We start from the raw sequence: 17,077 nt of genomic DNA, 5'->3' as shown, positions 1-17,077 counted from the left end.
CCCTGTACCGAAGTTTCAGCTTTATTTTTGTGGGGACGGAATGATGTCTTTCTATGGTTTAACATTTTGTTATTTCACATTAGCCATTAGGTTTCTGTGTTCATCTTATAAAGCAGCTCTTTTAATACTAGAAATTCAGACAGCAGGGTTCTGTGGAACTCTCCTGAAATACTCCTCCTAGTCAGCCTTCCTCATACCTGCATGATGAAGAAAAAGATGAATGTCAGGACTATTGTTTGCAAACTGTCACATGTCTATGCAGCTGTTCAGCATTCTTCATATTCTGTGTTCATGAACACAGATACATATGAGCCTGGAGTCTGTCTGAAGACCCAGCAAGAGAAACCTACCCCCGCTCCCTCAGTTTTTATTTGAGATATAGAATTCTTATTCAGACATTGTCAGGAAATAGTTAATATCCCATACCAGGCAGAGTATTAAAAATGTGAAAATGCTCTGCCACATGGAGAGTCAAGAATAATTCATTTTCAACCCCAGGCAGCTGTAATGAACTGGAGTGAAATATTTCTTTTTTGTTTCTTCTTTTTAATTAAGAAGATGGGAAATCATAATTTAGAGAAGTTGGTCTTAAGACTACTAAAATGAAGCACCCAGGAAGATCCAGGGGCTATGCATGCAGTCAGTAAAAAGGTCGCTGTTACCTGTAGGCCTGAATTTGTCAATCAGAGGAACAAGGCCGTTAAGTACGCTCCGAATCCGGTACACTAATGGTGAAAACAAACATATTTTTTCAAGGTGAACCAGATAGCAACATAAAACATAGAAAAATGGCAAAACCCAAACATTTACAATATTAATGAACCCAAGATCCCTATTTAAACAAGCATGTTTGCAATATCATTAATAACAAAGTACTGACCAGGCTGATTTCTGAGAACCAGCCACGACCTACCAAAAATGTTAGCCCACGATTACAGCAGAGACTCCTGTTCTCAGTTGGGAAGCTGTAACTTGCTGCTGATTGCACCGTTCCTGCCAAATCCCATGGGATTGCTGAGAATGCCCATATTTTTAGTAGTATTTTCAGTAGCTGCCACCATCCCGGTTCAGCTGTCTCAGTGCCAGGGGGTGAATGGCAGCCTGAGTGTGCAGCACCTTATAGAGTGTATCTGGGAAGGCTGCCCCGCTGCTAAAATTGCCCGTTGTTATGGCAACTTAGCATTCAGCCATTGCTGCAGCAAGAGGTGACTCAGGGTCTTGTGATCATTGAGAACGAAAAATGACTCAACCTCTCCCTTCAGTGTCACTAAGACACGTTTGTCTCCAGCCACCCTGGAATGGTGGATGAGATGTTACAGGATCACTCCATGGTGACGTACGGCATCACAGCATGAGCCATTCTATGGATTTGCATTGCTCAATGACTGTGTGACCTTGTACCCTTAGTGCAGATACAGAGTTGGCTGCTGTAGATACACTTACCTAGACCAAAGTATATCCCGGTGGTTTCCAGGGAAGCAAAGGTGACCAAACCAGTTCCAAGGGAAATAGTCCAATCTAAGGGAACAAACTAAAGGTTTGGCATTGATCACTTTTCCAGTGTGCAACAATTTATCCTTCTTTTGAAGTTTTGCCTTACCTTTGTAGTAGTAGTAGCAAATTAGTAAAGCTCCAATTGCAAAGCAAAGAATTACAAAATGAAAGAATTCATCTGAAATAGAGAGGGGAAAATCAGGTCACAACTTCAGGCATGGCCCTTACAAATACACCTTAAGATACAGTGTATCTATAGCTCAGCTAATATCGTCTATTTCCATAAGATGTCTTGTACCCTAGACTCAACTACAAAACATCCATGCACATGTTATGTGAAGCCATGATGATTTGCATCAAGAAGCCTTGATGCATTTTAACAAAGTACTCATGTCGAAAAACACGCTTTTTTGAACCAGAGATCTTATTCATGGACTAAGGTTCAACAGGGTTGACATCAATTGAATTGAAAGAAAGAAACAGATTTTGAAAGATTACCATCCTTCCGTATGCCCATCCACCGAACTGTCCACTGATGGAGGCGAGTGTTCTCGTCATATGCTACAAAAAAGAAATGTCTTTTATTGCCATGGAATTCTGAAATTAAGGAGTTTTAATGTTACTTCCCTTCTATCTGAAATAGATTCTCGGAACAGAACACATGTAAAACTGTTCAAAGGAAAGATCTCTGAGCCTTCCAGGTCAAATTTGCAATTTTTAAACCACCCCAAAAAGCAGGCTGGTTGTTTTTAAAAAGGCATAATCAGATGCTTGCATTAACAATACAGAATTGTTTTAAAGCACTCTGGGTCTTTTCCATCTAGTCTGAGACAATTGGTAGTCTCAGAATTAGTGGGAGAGTAAAGCAGTAGTACAAGGAAGCTTCAGTTTGATTCTTGGGTGCTCTGCACAACCACAGCCATCATAATACAACCATCTTCATTACCAAGCACGTAAGAACCATCAATCTACTTATGCCTAATGCTGAAGTATTTCTGTACCTCCCAAATTAAGAACTGTAGCTGGCAATTACTCTCCTTAGCTAGCTTACTGATACATAGAAAGAACAACATAACAAGAAGCTAGATATTTTTAGAGGCTTAAATAGAGTGTTTTGCTCAATGCCAGTTGTGTGCAGTTGCCAAATTGTGTTCTTTTTCCAACTGTATTGTCAGCAAGAGCTGAACGTTTTACCAGATCTCCCATGACATATGCAGAGCAGAAGGTTTTTCCCTTTTTCTGTTGTTTGTTGCTCGCAGAAGACCCCTGGGCAGGCTGCTGCGTGTCAGCCTTTGGCAGTTGATTCATCACTAGTTCTAGGTGCTGATTTCACTTACACTGGTCTGTGCATCCAGGCAACCACTGCCTGGCAGTGAATTTAATTTTCTCTAAAGATGTAACAGGCGAGGACTGGAGATGTATTCCAAATGAGCTATAGGCTCTTGCTGCTCTGCTTTTGAACCATGAAGCAACTCAACTTTGCCAAGACATTCTGTTCTGGGTCACCTGATACTGGAGTCGTGTTTTTAAATTCTTGATTCTTCGAGCATGCTGGATTGATCAAGTTCTGGTTTGGTGACAAACTCAGTTATTTGGTTATTAATGTTAACATAGTGTTACACTCACAAACATTCCTCTGTGCACTTGTGTGAATGATCCACAGACGCAGAACTTAGCAGAACACCAATTCATGCTTGGTGAATGCCTGTTCTGTATTACTCTGCCTCCTAAATGCAATAGGCCCACTGCATCTTTGTGTCATGGAATGACTTGCACAGTATTTCTTCTGCTAGTGCATTTTAATAACTATTCTCAAATTTCCACCTTTTGATAAGGAAATATCTGGTATCAAGGAGCTGGTATAGCTATCGTCACTAAGCAAAACTTAGTTCTGAAAGACAGCATCCACAAGAAAAACATCTGCTTGTTTGCACTTACCATCTGCAATTGAATCTTCTCTTCTGGTAATCTCTGAAAAGCAACATAGTTTCATTATTTCTGATGGTAAAGTACAAATACCTTGTTTCCCACCATTATCAGCATTTGCAAGCACAGAGAGTATTTGTGACTCAGTATAGACAAAACAGTACTTGAAAGTGCCAGGAAATTAGGGAAACTAAAAGAGCCCAAGAACAGATAACAATAAAAGTGACTAGTCACAGTGATCCCAGGTTCTTTGAAACAGCTGGGAGTACGAGATTGATGGGCACCATGTCCAGTTGCTAGAACTGAAGCTAGAACCAAACTGGATGGGTGTTTTTTAATATATAAGCATGGCAGAAAAAGAAACTACAGCTACAGTCTTCCTTTCAGGAGAATGAGATTATCTGGGAATGCCTACCTGAATCTCTGTAGGGAACGACCTCTGCTGGTACACCTAAAATATTACACATAGATGATGTAGATTAATACCCATGATGAATACACATAGCTTGCCACCAGCCCTAGCCCATGCACCTCTATTGAAATTAGTGTGGTTGTGTAAAAGTGACAAGGCAGATCCCAATTCCAGCCATTAGAGAGGGCAGCTTAGCTGTGGGTTATGCAGTTTGAAAGCAGAAAACATAAACGGATTATTAACCCCTCACATTCCATCTCTCAATATCTGGGGTCAGGTAGAATCGGACTCCTGTGAGACAAATTAGATCTCCTAATGTCAGGTTAAATAAGCCAGTCTTACATCCGAGCTGAGATCAATTTAAGACATTAAGTGATTAAGGCTTTAATTTTTTTCTATCTGTGTTTCTACACCATAAGCTGACAGCTATTTCTGTGTGCTGACACAGCACATTTTCTTCATCTGCATAGCACTTATTTTCCATTTTTCCTTTGGGAGGAAAGGAAAAGCCTTGGGCAGGAGCCCCAAGGTGTGGTTCTCGCTGATCTCTGGTCAGTGCTGAGGGGTGACTGCAGACCCTGTAAGTAGTGGCTGTGACAGGTATTTTCAAAACTCTTTTGCTGCATTTCAGCGGCAGTGGTGCAGATCCAGGCAGCAGGACTTCTCCCACCACAGCAGATTTTGCTATTCTCCTGGTTAAACTCTAAGCACAGGGCATGGGTAAGCATTGGTATGACTTGAGCTTCATCTTGTAGGAAATGCCTTTCCTCCAGCCAGATTCTGACTGGTCATTTTCCTATGTCTGTACATAGGAATACATGTATACCTTTGTTCAAAAGTCAAACCAAAGAATGCCAGAAATTATCCATTTTCTCTTGTTTATATTGGTTATCTTTAGTAAAAACAATACTGTTGTGACTTTGTCCTACCTCCAAGTAACTGGCCTTCAGTCTTCTGTCTTCCTAAATCTTCCCCATCACTGTCTGGACAGAGAAAGTGGTTTTTCATCAGATTAAAGAAAAATGTGCCAGCAGTATCAGAAACAACAGCACTACAGCTGTTTGCTCATAATATAATAATAGCTGTGGGATATGTAGGTAAAAATCAAGGCTTTGAAATGCAGGAATCATTGTCAGGTGCTTTTGCCTCACAGCTCTCTGCCAAGCTGGCTGAATAGGAGAAAACCAGCAAAATCTGAAGTTGGAATAATTTGTATAAAGGGGTGGAGTGAGAAAGCTCTTATTTGAAACAGGAACATCAGCCCTGCTCATGTAAGTACCGTGGCACTGCCAGCTGCTACAGTACACTGACTGTTCTTTGCCTCCCCCTATAACACAGGCTTCAGTTGGACTATAAGCACTGAAGATCAGAGAAGTTAGGATTTTTTATTTGGGAAGAAATCTTGCAGCAGAATTCCATGTTTCTGAAACCTCCAACTTCCACAAGAGCAGGAGGCAACCACTATTTTGCTGATAATGGATCTGGACACACTGATTATTTTCTGTGTTCTCTTTTTTGCACAACTTCTCACTTTTTACCAGAGTTCTGCAGAATTGCCACAAGTCTCTGATGTAAATCTCTTATGAACATGCAATCAGATTACATTATGTATCAGTGAAAAATAAAATAAATCCTGTTTTTACCTTGTGTATCTTCATCCGTGGACTCCTGGGATGAGTTTTCAGCCTTTTTATCCCCTTGTGAATGCACAAGATTCCTTTCTAATCTCTTCAGGAGTTTCAGTTTATCATCTGTTTTATAAATAGAGAAAAAGGTATTAGAAACAACTGTTCACATTTACTCTCTTCTATCATGACGGATTGCACAATGGTTGAATTCAAAGTTGTCTGTTGAGAAATCAGACCCTTAGTCTTATTTCAGCTGTGGTTTTTGCACACAAGGAGTAAGTACAAAGCATTACAAACTAAAGCATCATACACACTATTGTTTAGACTTTCTTAAAAGAGCGTGGGAGATGCCTAAAGTTTCATATTCTGGCCTTTAATTTACTCACAATGCTACCTCTATGAAAACTCCCATTCCCTGAAGCAATAGCAGCTGCAGCTGAAAGATGCTTTAGTTGGAGAATAGTTGCTCACCCTTCCCTGGGCTACTTCTCTCTTCACCCCTGGATTCCCTGTGTTCATGCCGCAGTGCCAGCACCCTCTTGTGGCACAAGAGCAGAGCCCTCAAAGCCAGCCAGGCCAAATCACCGGGAGGAGAAACCTCCCCTTCATGAACATGTCTGATCAAGGCAAAAACGGGAACAGAATCTCCTTGAGGGTATCCGGTTAAATTCAGGGTCATCTTAATGAGTGCAGCTTTGTAATCTGTTAAAGACAATTAATGATTCTATGGCCCCTGTGGAACTGCACTTAGTTTCTTACTGCACACCCAAGCATGAGAAACACAGCGGAGTCTATTTGAACCTTGCTGCCAGGTTCAGCACCCTGAGTGGCTCTATCCTCTAGCCACCACACGTGTTCCTACAGTCACTTGCAAAAATATTTTCAGTGGCTCAGCTTGGATTTCTGACCACTGTGAGAGCTCAGGGAGGTCCAGGCTGGCTGGATAACAGTCCCTGCGAAAACGTGTCCTGGGTGTCATGAATCCAGTTAGACAGGAAAAACCAGGACATAACTTTGAGTCAGAGAAATTTCTTTGGCATCACTACGCCAGGACATCCTCTCTCCCTAAACACATGGGGTTTTTTTCCCTGAGAAGAAGTGAAATCAAACTAAAGTAAAATACTGTCTTTGGCTCCCATTATCACCATGCCTAACTGACTTTTCTAAGCAGTACTTTACTTTAGACATTTTAGCTGTTCACTAATAATCACTTTCAAGCATTTTCAAACTAGTGACAAGTCCCACTGGCATTGCAGTAATTTTGACAAAATAGCTGACGTGCAGCTGGGTAGGACTCACCCTTTCCCTTAGAGCTGGGCAGCTGCCTGTATCCAGATGGGTTCCTTGTCTTCAGCAAGAGGTACAGAACAGCCATGGCCCTCACTCCTTCCTCCTCTATGGCTCTCAGGCAGGCTGCACAGGCTGCAGGTGGGACACTGCAGCCGTTGAGGAGCTGAAAGAAAAGCGAGTCAATAGCGCATAGTCCTATCAATAAAACATAATCTGTAAAAACATACCCCATTATATAAATGAATGTATCCCACCCCCATTTGTGGGAAAGGTAATCCCCTGATCCTACTACACAAGAGGGAAACCAGGGACAGTAATGTCAAAGATGGGAAGAGAATGTAAACTCCATTCAGCAACTCGTAGCTGAGCCATCAACTTGGAAAAAAACATGGTGTCCAACAGTTAGCTATCTAAAGAGCTAGAGAAACACAGGGTGTGAAAATGGACATGGAACCTCTGCAGTATCTTACAGCAAAAATGTCACTAACAATGATCCTGCCTTGAAAACTGAGCTGGAGAGATCCTGAGGAGTTTACACAAAGGCAGTTGGTTTTGCACATGGAGAACAATGAAGGAAAAACCAGGGGCCTGAGTCTCATTTATCTAAGTGACCTTTTACAGCACTTTCATATTTTAGATACGTTTTAGCGTATCAGCTAATTAGACTGTATGTTTTCTCTCTCCAAATTACAAAAGTATCTGTATAACGTTTTTCAAAGGATGCATGTGTCTTTAGTAACTTACATTGTTCTTTTCTTCAGTACTCAGGACAGGTGGGTCAATAGTGGCTAAACATTTTACAAGTGATTCCCAGAAGGACTCGTTCGTTTTCTCATGATTCTGCAAGTAACTGGCATCAGCAGCAAAAGCCCTCTGGAAAATGTCTGGGAGGGAAAACAAGCAAATCGCTGTGCAGCAGCAGAGGTGGGTTACAGTAGGAGTGTTCCTACTGTGCTCGGCACAGGTATGGTGACAGACATCCGACTCTCAACGCGCTGCCCAGCATCAGCACGTGAGCATAGAGGAAAGAGCAGTGCTGTGTTGTATAAAGCAACTCCGTTTGGCAGAAATCAGTAGAAAAATGTCAATAGTCCATACAAGTTACTGATGCCTTTGTCTTAGAGAAGCAGGGGAAGTATTCGTGGCTATTTAACGGATGCTTATTTTGACCATGTTATTTTACAGACAGGCACAAAGGGATGGATACCAGGTTATTGAGACAGCTCATCAGGCACTTAATGCACAACAAAATCTTCACGCATCTGAATTCCCCCCAGCACACACCTGAGGAGAAGCCTGTGGAAGAGCTGGGAACTGACTGCTGGTCTCTTTTTACAAGCAAGGAGATGGATAGAGTGTGTTTTCAGAGGAAACAAGTTTCCTTGACTCATAACCTCTCTAGCAAACACTGCTGTGTAGTGTGAATAAGCCAAAGCTTTGATCTTCGTGCACTACACTTACCTTGCTGCTCTTCAGTAAGGTCTGGGAGTAGGACATTCAAGTTCTCCATTGCTATGCCTGTTCAAAAGAGGAGGAAAAAGCATATTAGAAACAGATCTCTGGTTTTCTGTGTTACATTTGATTTTCTCCAAGCGTGGCGTCTATCTCTAGGCACTTTAGTTTTGAAATCCCTTCTCTGTTGCAATGGGAGTTTCACATCATGATTCATTTACCTTCCTGGAACACCTCTGAGTGAGTCTGGCTGAGCTGGCCTTTGGTTATTAAGGAAGAACAAAAGTCTGATCATCATGAGTAAAATGAAAAGAACTGACTTGATCATTCACGTTGTTGTTTTTTACAACTACCAAGGTGTCTAATTAACTATTTACAACAGACGTGAGTAACTGAACAGGCCCTGTTCCATTCACAAAATGACAATTATTCTGTACCTTTTACATCCTTATACTTAAAATGTACTAATTAGGGAAGATAGTGAATATAGTTCATAGGAAGGCCCTACAAGATTTAGAACCCTTGGCACTCAGAAGACTTTGACACTTCAATGTCTGTTCTTCCCAAGCTGTCATGGAAAGAAAATTTCCACTAACTTTAGGTTTATGAATTAAAAAATTGTGTCGATCCCCCATTTCTTACTGGTATTTTCACAGAAACAAAACTTTCTGACAACCCCAAAATTTAATGTTTCGTTTTGTTTTGCTAAACTCACCACAGAAATTTTGGGTTGAGGCTGTTTTATTCTGATGATGCACTTTTTGTGGTGGTTGTGGTTCTGAACAGTTGCCTCTGCCCACCATGGTCCAGTATCCACAATAAGAAAACAGTTTATACCCCCACACATTTTCTTATAATATGACTTTTGAGTCCATTCAACAAAACACTTCCAATCGAGCGGTTTGACACCTAAGTATTTCCTTTAAATTTTCCAGAGGGAGAACTGTTTCTTTTCCGACAGGCAGTTTCAGCCTGTCAGATCAGTCAGAAAAATATTCTAATATGAAACCCAAATCAGAGAATACCTTCAGAAGGACAGTGTAACACACAAGCAAACCTATGTTCATTCTGGAAACAGAACAACTTTTTAGCATGTCAGTTCTCAGATAGAAGAAATTAGACACAGACAGAACCCAAAATAGCTGCAAAACCCATCCCTCCTTTGGAACGAGGGTCGAGGTCCCACATTCCTGTTATGTTGGTGATTCCAGGGACCTTCTCCTTTCCTAACCTGCAAGTGCTCTTCAAGTGATAAGGGCCTTAGTTTGAAACTCTTTTTAGCTACTGGTTTGCTGTTTGGTTCTGGGAAAGTTACACAACCCCTTTATCCACTTTTAAAGGCTAAACCCAGAAAACTGCTTACCTGCCTTCCTAGGTCTATTGTGAGAAAAAAACAATTTAATATCTTAATTAAATTGTTCCTGATAATGACTCTATGCAAGACACCTCCAATAGCAGATAATACCTTGTATTTAACCACCTGATATAATACCTGGAAAAACTGGCAAGTTTTTGGACAAACAAGCTTTGAACTCTGTCAATTAGTCTAATAAAACTTTTTACCTCTCCCACAAGCCCTGCCTGACTCGCAGCCTTTGCTGCTGCAGCCGTGGCGGCAGCACTGTGTGACAAAGGCTGGCAATGTGAGATGTGAGCACCCGATAGGGAATGCAGGAAATGCATCTGCCCTCTCTGCCCGGGTAAGCAACAGCCAGTGTTGAAACACAGGAACCCAACATACCACACCCTGGATAAACTTGTTCCTGGCCGCACAATAAAGAGCGTAATTTCTGTGCACTTGTGTATCTCTAGCTATGGTTTTCAGCCTTTTTCAGTATCTTTCTTGTGTTCCTATTTGCTCATCTTACACCTTGCAACAGTGTTTGCTTTTGTAAGCTATACCCTTTAGGCCTCTCTGCAGAATGCATGGTTGAAACATCAGGCCTAAAGGGACAAAGATTACTTTGAATAAAAAAATTTTTTTTTTAACTCATTAATTGCCTTTCATAAAAATATTTATAAACATCCACATATTTTACTGTTGAGTGAAATTCAGGACGTTTGTCTTTGGTGCTCCTAATATCTAGTGAAGGCCACTTCCACTGGCACATTTGATGCATGTTGCTATTCCCATGACATGAACCTGTCGCTGCAGCTGTCTTATGCTGGCTTTGCATCATCCCAAAGACAAAGTGAGCAGGTAGGCACTAGCAGATCTGTCCCACCATGCAGAAAGAGCAGATTCAACACTGAAGGTAGAGGAGACACTGTCAACCTCATTTGCTCTCAGACTAATTTACCTTAAGACCAGACTGCTCAGCTGTACCAGCAGCAGAAGCACATTTGCCTAATGCACTTATGCACCCCATTATGATAAGTTCTGGTTGCCACAAGAGGAGCAGCCAGCATCTGCTCCCATCTCCCTTTCTCTGCCTCCAGCATAGCAAAGCCCAGTCACCAAGCTTTACGTAAACAAGGAAGTTGGGTACATAATTTCTCTTAGACTATGGACAATTAAGTCCCCTGTGGCTCTTCTGGAAAGAAAATCAGATCTAAACAAAGGATAAGTACAGGCACTTAATTATTATGTTTTTAAAGTGATTTAGTTGATTATACTTCATAATAAGAGAAGGATGATGATGGACTGGCATTTCAGCCTCGCCATGAGCTCACTGGGGAATGACATGAACAACAGACATCATCTTGCTTTCCCCCACAGTAAATCAGAACTTAATTGCAGTGAGGTCTTTTTAACATGTCAGAATAAGATTTGCGTGCAGTCAGACGACTTCTAGTTGTTTAGAAAGTGAGGTTAATAACCACTGTACACAACGACTTTTTGCTTAGCTGCTGAAACATATCTGAGTGAAATTGTACAATGGGATAGCAAAAAATGCAAATAAAGTGAAATAAGATTGTTTTGCTTCAAGACAAAACAGACACAATCCTAAACCTTTTTCCTTTGGAACTACTTTCACCTTTCATTTTAAGTTACACTCTGACAACAAATCTTGCTAAATTTTACTTTAAACATAAACACCAAGTCCCTCCCTGCCCTTCTCTCACACCAAACCAAACCAACTTCATAAAGCACACCTGCAAGTCTTAGGTAGGTCCTAGCAGTTGGTTCCACAGAAGACGTCCTCGAGGGCTGCAGCTATGGAGAAAGCTGGTAGCTTCTTCCAGCAAGACAACAAAAACTGATCCGTGCCAGCTCAGTTTGAAACCGCTCCTACTCCAGTCTCCTTGGGCAATACCACCAGCAAGATAACTCTGCTCTTCATCTGCCTGCCTTCCTGTTGTCAAATATAGTTGAAATGCAACAGAGAAGTAGCAAAACTCAAAGACCTTGGTGTGACTGGCACCGAGGGGTGAGCAGGGAGCAGTCATAGCCCATCCGCCCCTTGACACAGCACTGGCGCTTCCTCCCTCAGCTCTCACAGCAAGCCCAGACATGGTGGCCATGCTGCTGCCAACCTGAGCTGGTTTGCTGCCTGTTTTCCAGCTGTGCTGGTGACAGAATGTCAGTGCTCCCATATGCATTTGCAGACACCATTTGAAATTACCTGGTTTCTATTTCTCCTTATGCACCGTGTGCTCTTCTCTGTAGCCGTTGGAAAGCTCTGAAGGGAAGAAAATGAGCTCATCAGAAGCCAGAAGAGCTCATGTTTGTAGTCTGAGTAAAGTTAAGGCAAACAAGTCTTCATCTACACATAAAGTGCAGGGATTGCCACAAGGATTTTGTAAAAAATTAAAAAAAAAAAAAAAAAAATAAAATAAAAAAAAAAAAAAAAAAATTTTAAAGATGGATGAATCCAGTCAAGAAGACATAGAGGTTAGAGGGAAGCCCTGTGGCTCACCCCCACAGCACCACAACCCCTTGTAAAGCAGTGTGACACCTCAGGGAGTTATCAACAACCCAGCCATGTACCAAGAGCCAGGACAGCACCCCGAAACGCCCTCAGTCTCAACCACACGACGCTCCCGAACCCCTCCCTGGCAATTACCTGCAGGGCTGTGTGGCAGTTCAGGATCCCGGGGCAGGCACGTGATGGCGGGCGGGCAGGCGTCAGGGCCAGCGCTGAGGCCTCACGTGGCCCATCCTGACTCACAGGGAGAGCGGCAGTTCCACATCGTCCTCTGCCCACTGGCAGTCACGCTCCAGATGTGGCAGGAGGAGCTGAGTGCTTTCCGTGTCCCCAAGCTCTGCTGAAGCAGCCGAGGGCTGATCCTGCTGGTGTGGGGTGGAGGAGCTGGACGGCCTCCCGCACTGACTCAGCAGCCCAGACTAGCTGGGACCCCCAGCCCTGCCTGCGGCTGCTCCAGCACTGCCCCTGCTGAGGCAGGAGGTCTGGGCCCATGGGCATGCCATGATGGCAGTCTGGAGGCCTGGGCATGCTGCCCCCCTGCCCAGTGTACCCTGGCCCAGGGAATGCAGTGCAGGGAGCAAGGAGATGGGTGGGTTTCATATCACACTCATCAGGAACTGAGCATTGCCAGCAGGGTAGGTCCAGCATGATCTCCTGCTGTGTTTGCAGGTGGTTGGGGTAAGAACAAGGTGGAGCAGCCTCTACTGAATGCCAGGAGCCACCCAAGTTGCAAGGGGCAGTTTACTGCTCCTCAGTTTACCATTCACTCCCAGGTCCACCCTGCTTGGGCCAGCCCTCAGCCCCTGGGCATGCTCCATTTCCCCAACCCCCCCCACAAGCTGCTCTGGTTAGCATCAGACAGGAACTCCAATACCTACATCAAATGAGACAAAGAAAATACTAGTATTTCCTAAGCAAACCTCCCCAGCCTAGCTTTTCCTTCCACTATGACCAGGGGTCTCTCAGGCCGCACCATGCACCCTGAGATAGATTTCCACCTGAACCTCTGCCAGGTACAAAAGTTCTCTTACATATAATCACATTGAGGTGTTTGTCAAATTAAGCTAACGGCTTCACCCTGGTACAGTGTGCAGAGCAGGTTGTGCACACTCCCTCTGCTCTCATCTCCACGTACTGATGCTTCTGGGGATACTGGGACCCAGAGAAAGTAATTTGTACTTCCTGTAGTAGGTGCATATTGAGTTTTTCCTTTGACAGTTGGGTTCTTTTTTTTGATTGATTGGGGGTTTTTAAAGCAGGTAGTTTCACTAGTTTTCCACAAGTACCCATTCAAGTGCTTTGTCCCAACTACCCTGATATATGTAATTACATGTTATGTTTAACACTTAAAGTAGCTAATACTGTCCCATCTGTTTCTGCTGGGAGAATATTATCTAATTAATTAGATTGCTTTATCATGTATTACATGTGTTTACTTTGCCCTTTGTTGGGACCTGTCCTCTGAGTTAGGTTAATGGTGAAGTGGTGAGTGTATGCTGGAAAGATCACTTCCAGGAGAGATTTATAGACACGAGAGCAGCTCTTTGCTTGACACTAATTGGGAACAGTGTGTGTGCAGCTCTGTCACACAGGCAGGTTGCATAAGAAATGTAGAAATACTCCTATGTGAGCGTAGGAGGGGCCCAGTGCTGGTACATATTCAGAGCAGTAATTGCTCGTTTAATCATCACATTTCTGACAGATTAAAACACTCCTGTGACACGTCTTGCCCTACCCTGCTTTTATCCAGAGGGTTGCTTAAATTAGTCCTTTCTGTGCATTTACTTAGTTGCTACTTTTTTTCTTTAAATAAATTCTGCTTAAACAATTGTTGTGAGACTGCAAAGTACGAGTAACTGAGGGAAGATTACGCTTCCCTGCCAGCTGCATTTTGCAGGCTACAGCTAGTTAAGAGATACCTTTCTGTTGTTAAACTCTGAACACCTTTGAGAGAGAAAGAGAAGGGAAAAGCAACAAGTAATAAGTACACTCTCCTAACCCTCCACACTCTCACTGAATGAGTAACACCCTCTTATCCTGGGAGATCACAAGAGAGCAGCCATTTTGCCTTTGGCTCAGCTGAGAGGAAGTCCAAGGTTTAGCCATGAAAGAGTTGCAGAATCACATGGGAGAGTGGATCCTGTTGTACTTTCCTGCTTTTGGAGATTATTTTTCTCATTCTGTCCCTTCTGTGGAATTAACTGCTATAATAACTAACTTATTATCCTAGTATTTCAAACTAATACAGTCAAATTTTTGCTAGAGCCTGTTAAATTTAAGAACTAGGCCTTATTTAATTTTTAGCTACGAATAGGAGTTTCTTATTCTATACAGATCTTTTAGCATCTCTCCTAAACCCCATCAAGAATCAAGTACAACACTGCTCACCTCTGTGGCTGATCGTTTCTTATTGTTTCCGTAAACTTCTAGTCAAAATTATATTTTCTTTAAATTCATTAGAAGCTTTCTAATATGATGTAAGTGGTGCTACAGCTCTATTCTTACAGTAAAATATTCTTATTTACATTTGAAGATGTCTGGTGACTAATCACTACTGAAAAGTGGCAGTAGAGACTGAAGATGCACAAGATGAAATTTGTGCATGCTGCAGACCCTACTGACAGACTCCAGAGAAACCTTGCTCTTTGTTTCTCCTTACTGCCAGTGCTAACACTGCTAACAGCAGGCTACTCTGCACATTCTTGAGCCTCACAGGTTTTCATTATTCTGCTGAGAGTTACGGAGCTGTTAAGCAGCTGCCCTGTGCCTACAGTCTGCCCTGCAGACTACTGAGCTGCAGAGCAAAAGTGTCATTTCACAGCTCAGATTTCTTGTGGAAATGTTCTAAGTTTTTTTACACAGAAACCCAGCAGATAAATGGCAGTCTGTCTTAAAGGTCAGAGAGCGGAAGGTGGCAGCACCACCCTGAACGTCGTACCTCCTCCAGATGCTCAGCCCCCCGGAGCACAACCCCAGCTGATTAAGGCAGTTGCTATTAGACTTTCTGCTTCTCTTATACTTGAAGCATTTGTCTGAAATGCAAACCCAGTCTGGTTCAGAAGGAGGAAGGCAGACCTGGCTCTGGCACTTGCCATGAGCTATTTCTTTCCCTGACCAGCCTCTAGAACAAAAATGGCCTGTAGTTTTGGAGCTCAGAGAAAAGCACTTCCTCTGCTCACACCAAGGTCTTTGCAGATACTAAAGCTAACAGCATGGGCAGAACGTTTTCCAAACCCTGACCAGAAACATGCCAGTTTCTAGTAAGTTTAAATTGTAGTTTATTACATTCCTGGTGGTGAATTTGAATAATGTCTGTTTCATCACATCCATAATCATGTCATCAGTGCAATTCCATTGTTACTATACAAAACACCTGCCCTTCTCCCAAAAGGTTTGGGGTGCCAGGGATCTGAGGAAGGGGCTGCTGACTGCTAGAGAAGTGGGGAGCAACGAACTGCTCCCAGCTGCTGCCTGGCTGAGCCCCCAAGTCCTGCAGCGAGCACAAGGCATCAGTGTAGGGTCTGAGGGCACTCTCCTGATCCACCCCTGACCAGCCTTGCAAGACCAATCTGCAACAAAATCTGCTCACACTCAGTGCCTCTCCTCTCCCTCCAGTTCCCTGGGGTCCCTTCCCACCTCCATCCTTGTCTAGCAAACTGGAAAAGATCTCAGGGAATCTGAAACCTTCCATACCCCTGTGAGCTTCCCAGCTGACAACTCAGTTGTGTCCTAACACATTCCCCTCTTGATATCACCTCAGACCACTGTGTTATTATCAGGTTCAATCACCTCAATGAAGAAGGGATAAAGATACATTTGGTTTTAAAGACGTTTCCAAATATCAAGGCTCTGACCTAGAGAGCCCAAAGGTTATTTACTAGAAGCTAGGATTATTTGTAAAGTCTGGTCCAATCAATTCATCTTAAAATATGTGCTTTAGATTGGACACTACAACAAAGCTTCTCCCTCTTGTGCTGACACCAGACAAACAGTATCATAGCCAATACAGTATTACCTCAGCTCCCGCCCAAGATCAGAATTCAGTACTGCCACTCATTCCCAAACTGTTACTCAAGTGAGGATTGCAGGATTGCTCTGACCACTCCATGAGGTCGGGCTGCCTGTCCTGCAGCAGAAGCCCACTGCTACCATTTGAGAGTGCAAACCTTTCTCAAGCTACAGATGCAGCTCACGCTCTATTGAAAATGCACCGTTCTGGCACCTTCCTAAGAGGCTTCAAACCAGCTTGTTCTCCAGCCCAAGCTCTGGGAAAAGATCTCAGCTACCAATAACCGCAGCAGCAAGGGTGTCCAAGCACCCAGCTCTCCCAGGGTAAAAGGAAAGCACACTGTCATCTCCTGCTACATTAAATGTGTGGCAGGGAGAACAGCACCACTAACACGGCATGTAAATCAATCTCCTGATATGGAATACACAAATCTACTCCAGAAAAGTTTAATGTGAGTTCCTGGGACATCATATTCTGAAAAAAACACAGTACAAGGAAAAAAAAAAAAAGGACAAGCAGAATTCCCCAGTCTTTAAAACAATCAAAGACATCAAAGCTCCACCTACTAACAAGGCTGCACACCAGAGCAGCTACTGGAAGCAGCAGTATCAGCCTAAGCACCAGGAGACTTCCCCACCTCCCAGAGATGGGCTGCACTGAGCAGCACCCAGAGCAGAAGCCTGGTCTTGCAAAGCCGTAGGGAACTACTGAGACTCCCTGAAAGGGAAAGGGCAGGACTCTAAACTGCAGGGAGCTGCCCAGCATCCCTGCTGGGAGATGAACCGGAGAGGCTGATCCCAGCGCTCCAGCTCTGTGACAGTGTATGTCCGGGGAGGAGCAGTACCCTGTGGAAGACAGAGCCCTACACCAAAACTGCTTTGACCACACCAACTGCATGGCAACACCCATTCCTGCAAGAAACACTGGGGTCAGAGGAAAGAAGGAGAACCGTTACAACAGCCTGTCAGGGGACCAGCAAGTGATCAGAGACACGCAC

The 17,077-nt window shown here is 43.4% G+C and overlaps 1 protein-coding gene across 2 annotated transcripts; it reads right to left on the bottom strand.

The window, feature by feature from the left end:
• TMEM40 (transmembrane protein 40) lies at nt 1-16,517 on the bottom strand. 2 transcript variants are annotated; one of them, XM_030501954.1, is made up of 15 exons: nt 12,210-16,517; nt 11,769-11,825; nt 11,299-11,498; nt 8,212-8,268; nt 7,495-7,634; nt 6,760-6,913; nt 5,476-5,583; nt 4,762-4,815; nt 3,836-3,871; nt 3,433-3,465; nt 1,993-2,055; nt 1,601-1,672; nt 1,444-1,518; nt 663-725; nt 1-197 (listed from the first exon to the last, which is right to left on the bottom strand). In XM_030501954.1, exons 4-15 carry the CDS (start codon nt 8,258-8,260, stop codon nt 178-180), a joined length of 867 nt encoding a protein of 288 aa, XP_030357814.1. In that variant the 5' UTR covers nt 8,261-8,268; nt 11,299-11,498; nt 11,769-11,825; nt 12,210-16,517; the 3' UTR covers nt 1-177. The 2 variants fall into 2 exon arrangements, with proteins under 2 accessions (XP_030357814.1, XP_030357815.1); XM_030501955.1 differs by lacking the exon at nt 11,299-11,498.
• Nucleotides 16,518-17,077: the final 560 nt, after the last annotated feature.

Source organism: Strigops habroptila, chromosome 11 (genome assembly GCF_004027225.2).
Source record: "Strigops habroptila isolate Jane chromosome 11, bStrHab1.2.pri, whole genome shotgun sequence".
NCBI lineage: Eukaryota > Metazoa > Chordata > Aves > Psittaciformes > Psittacidae > Strigops > Strigops habroptila.
The sequence above is the reverse complement of the archived record's forward strand: the minus strand, read 5'-3'. Positions and strand labels throughout refer to the sequence as shown.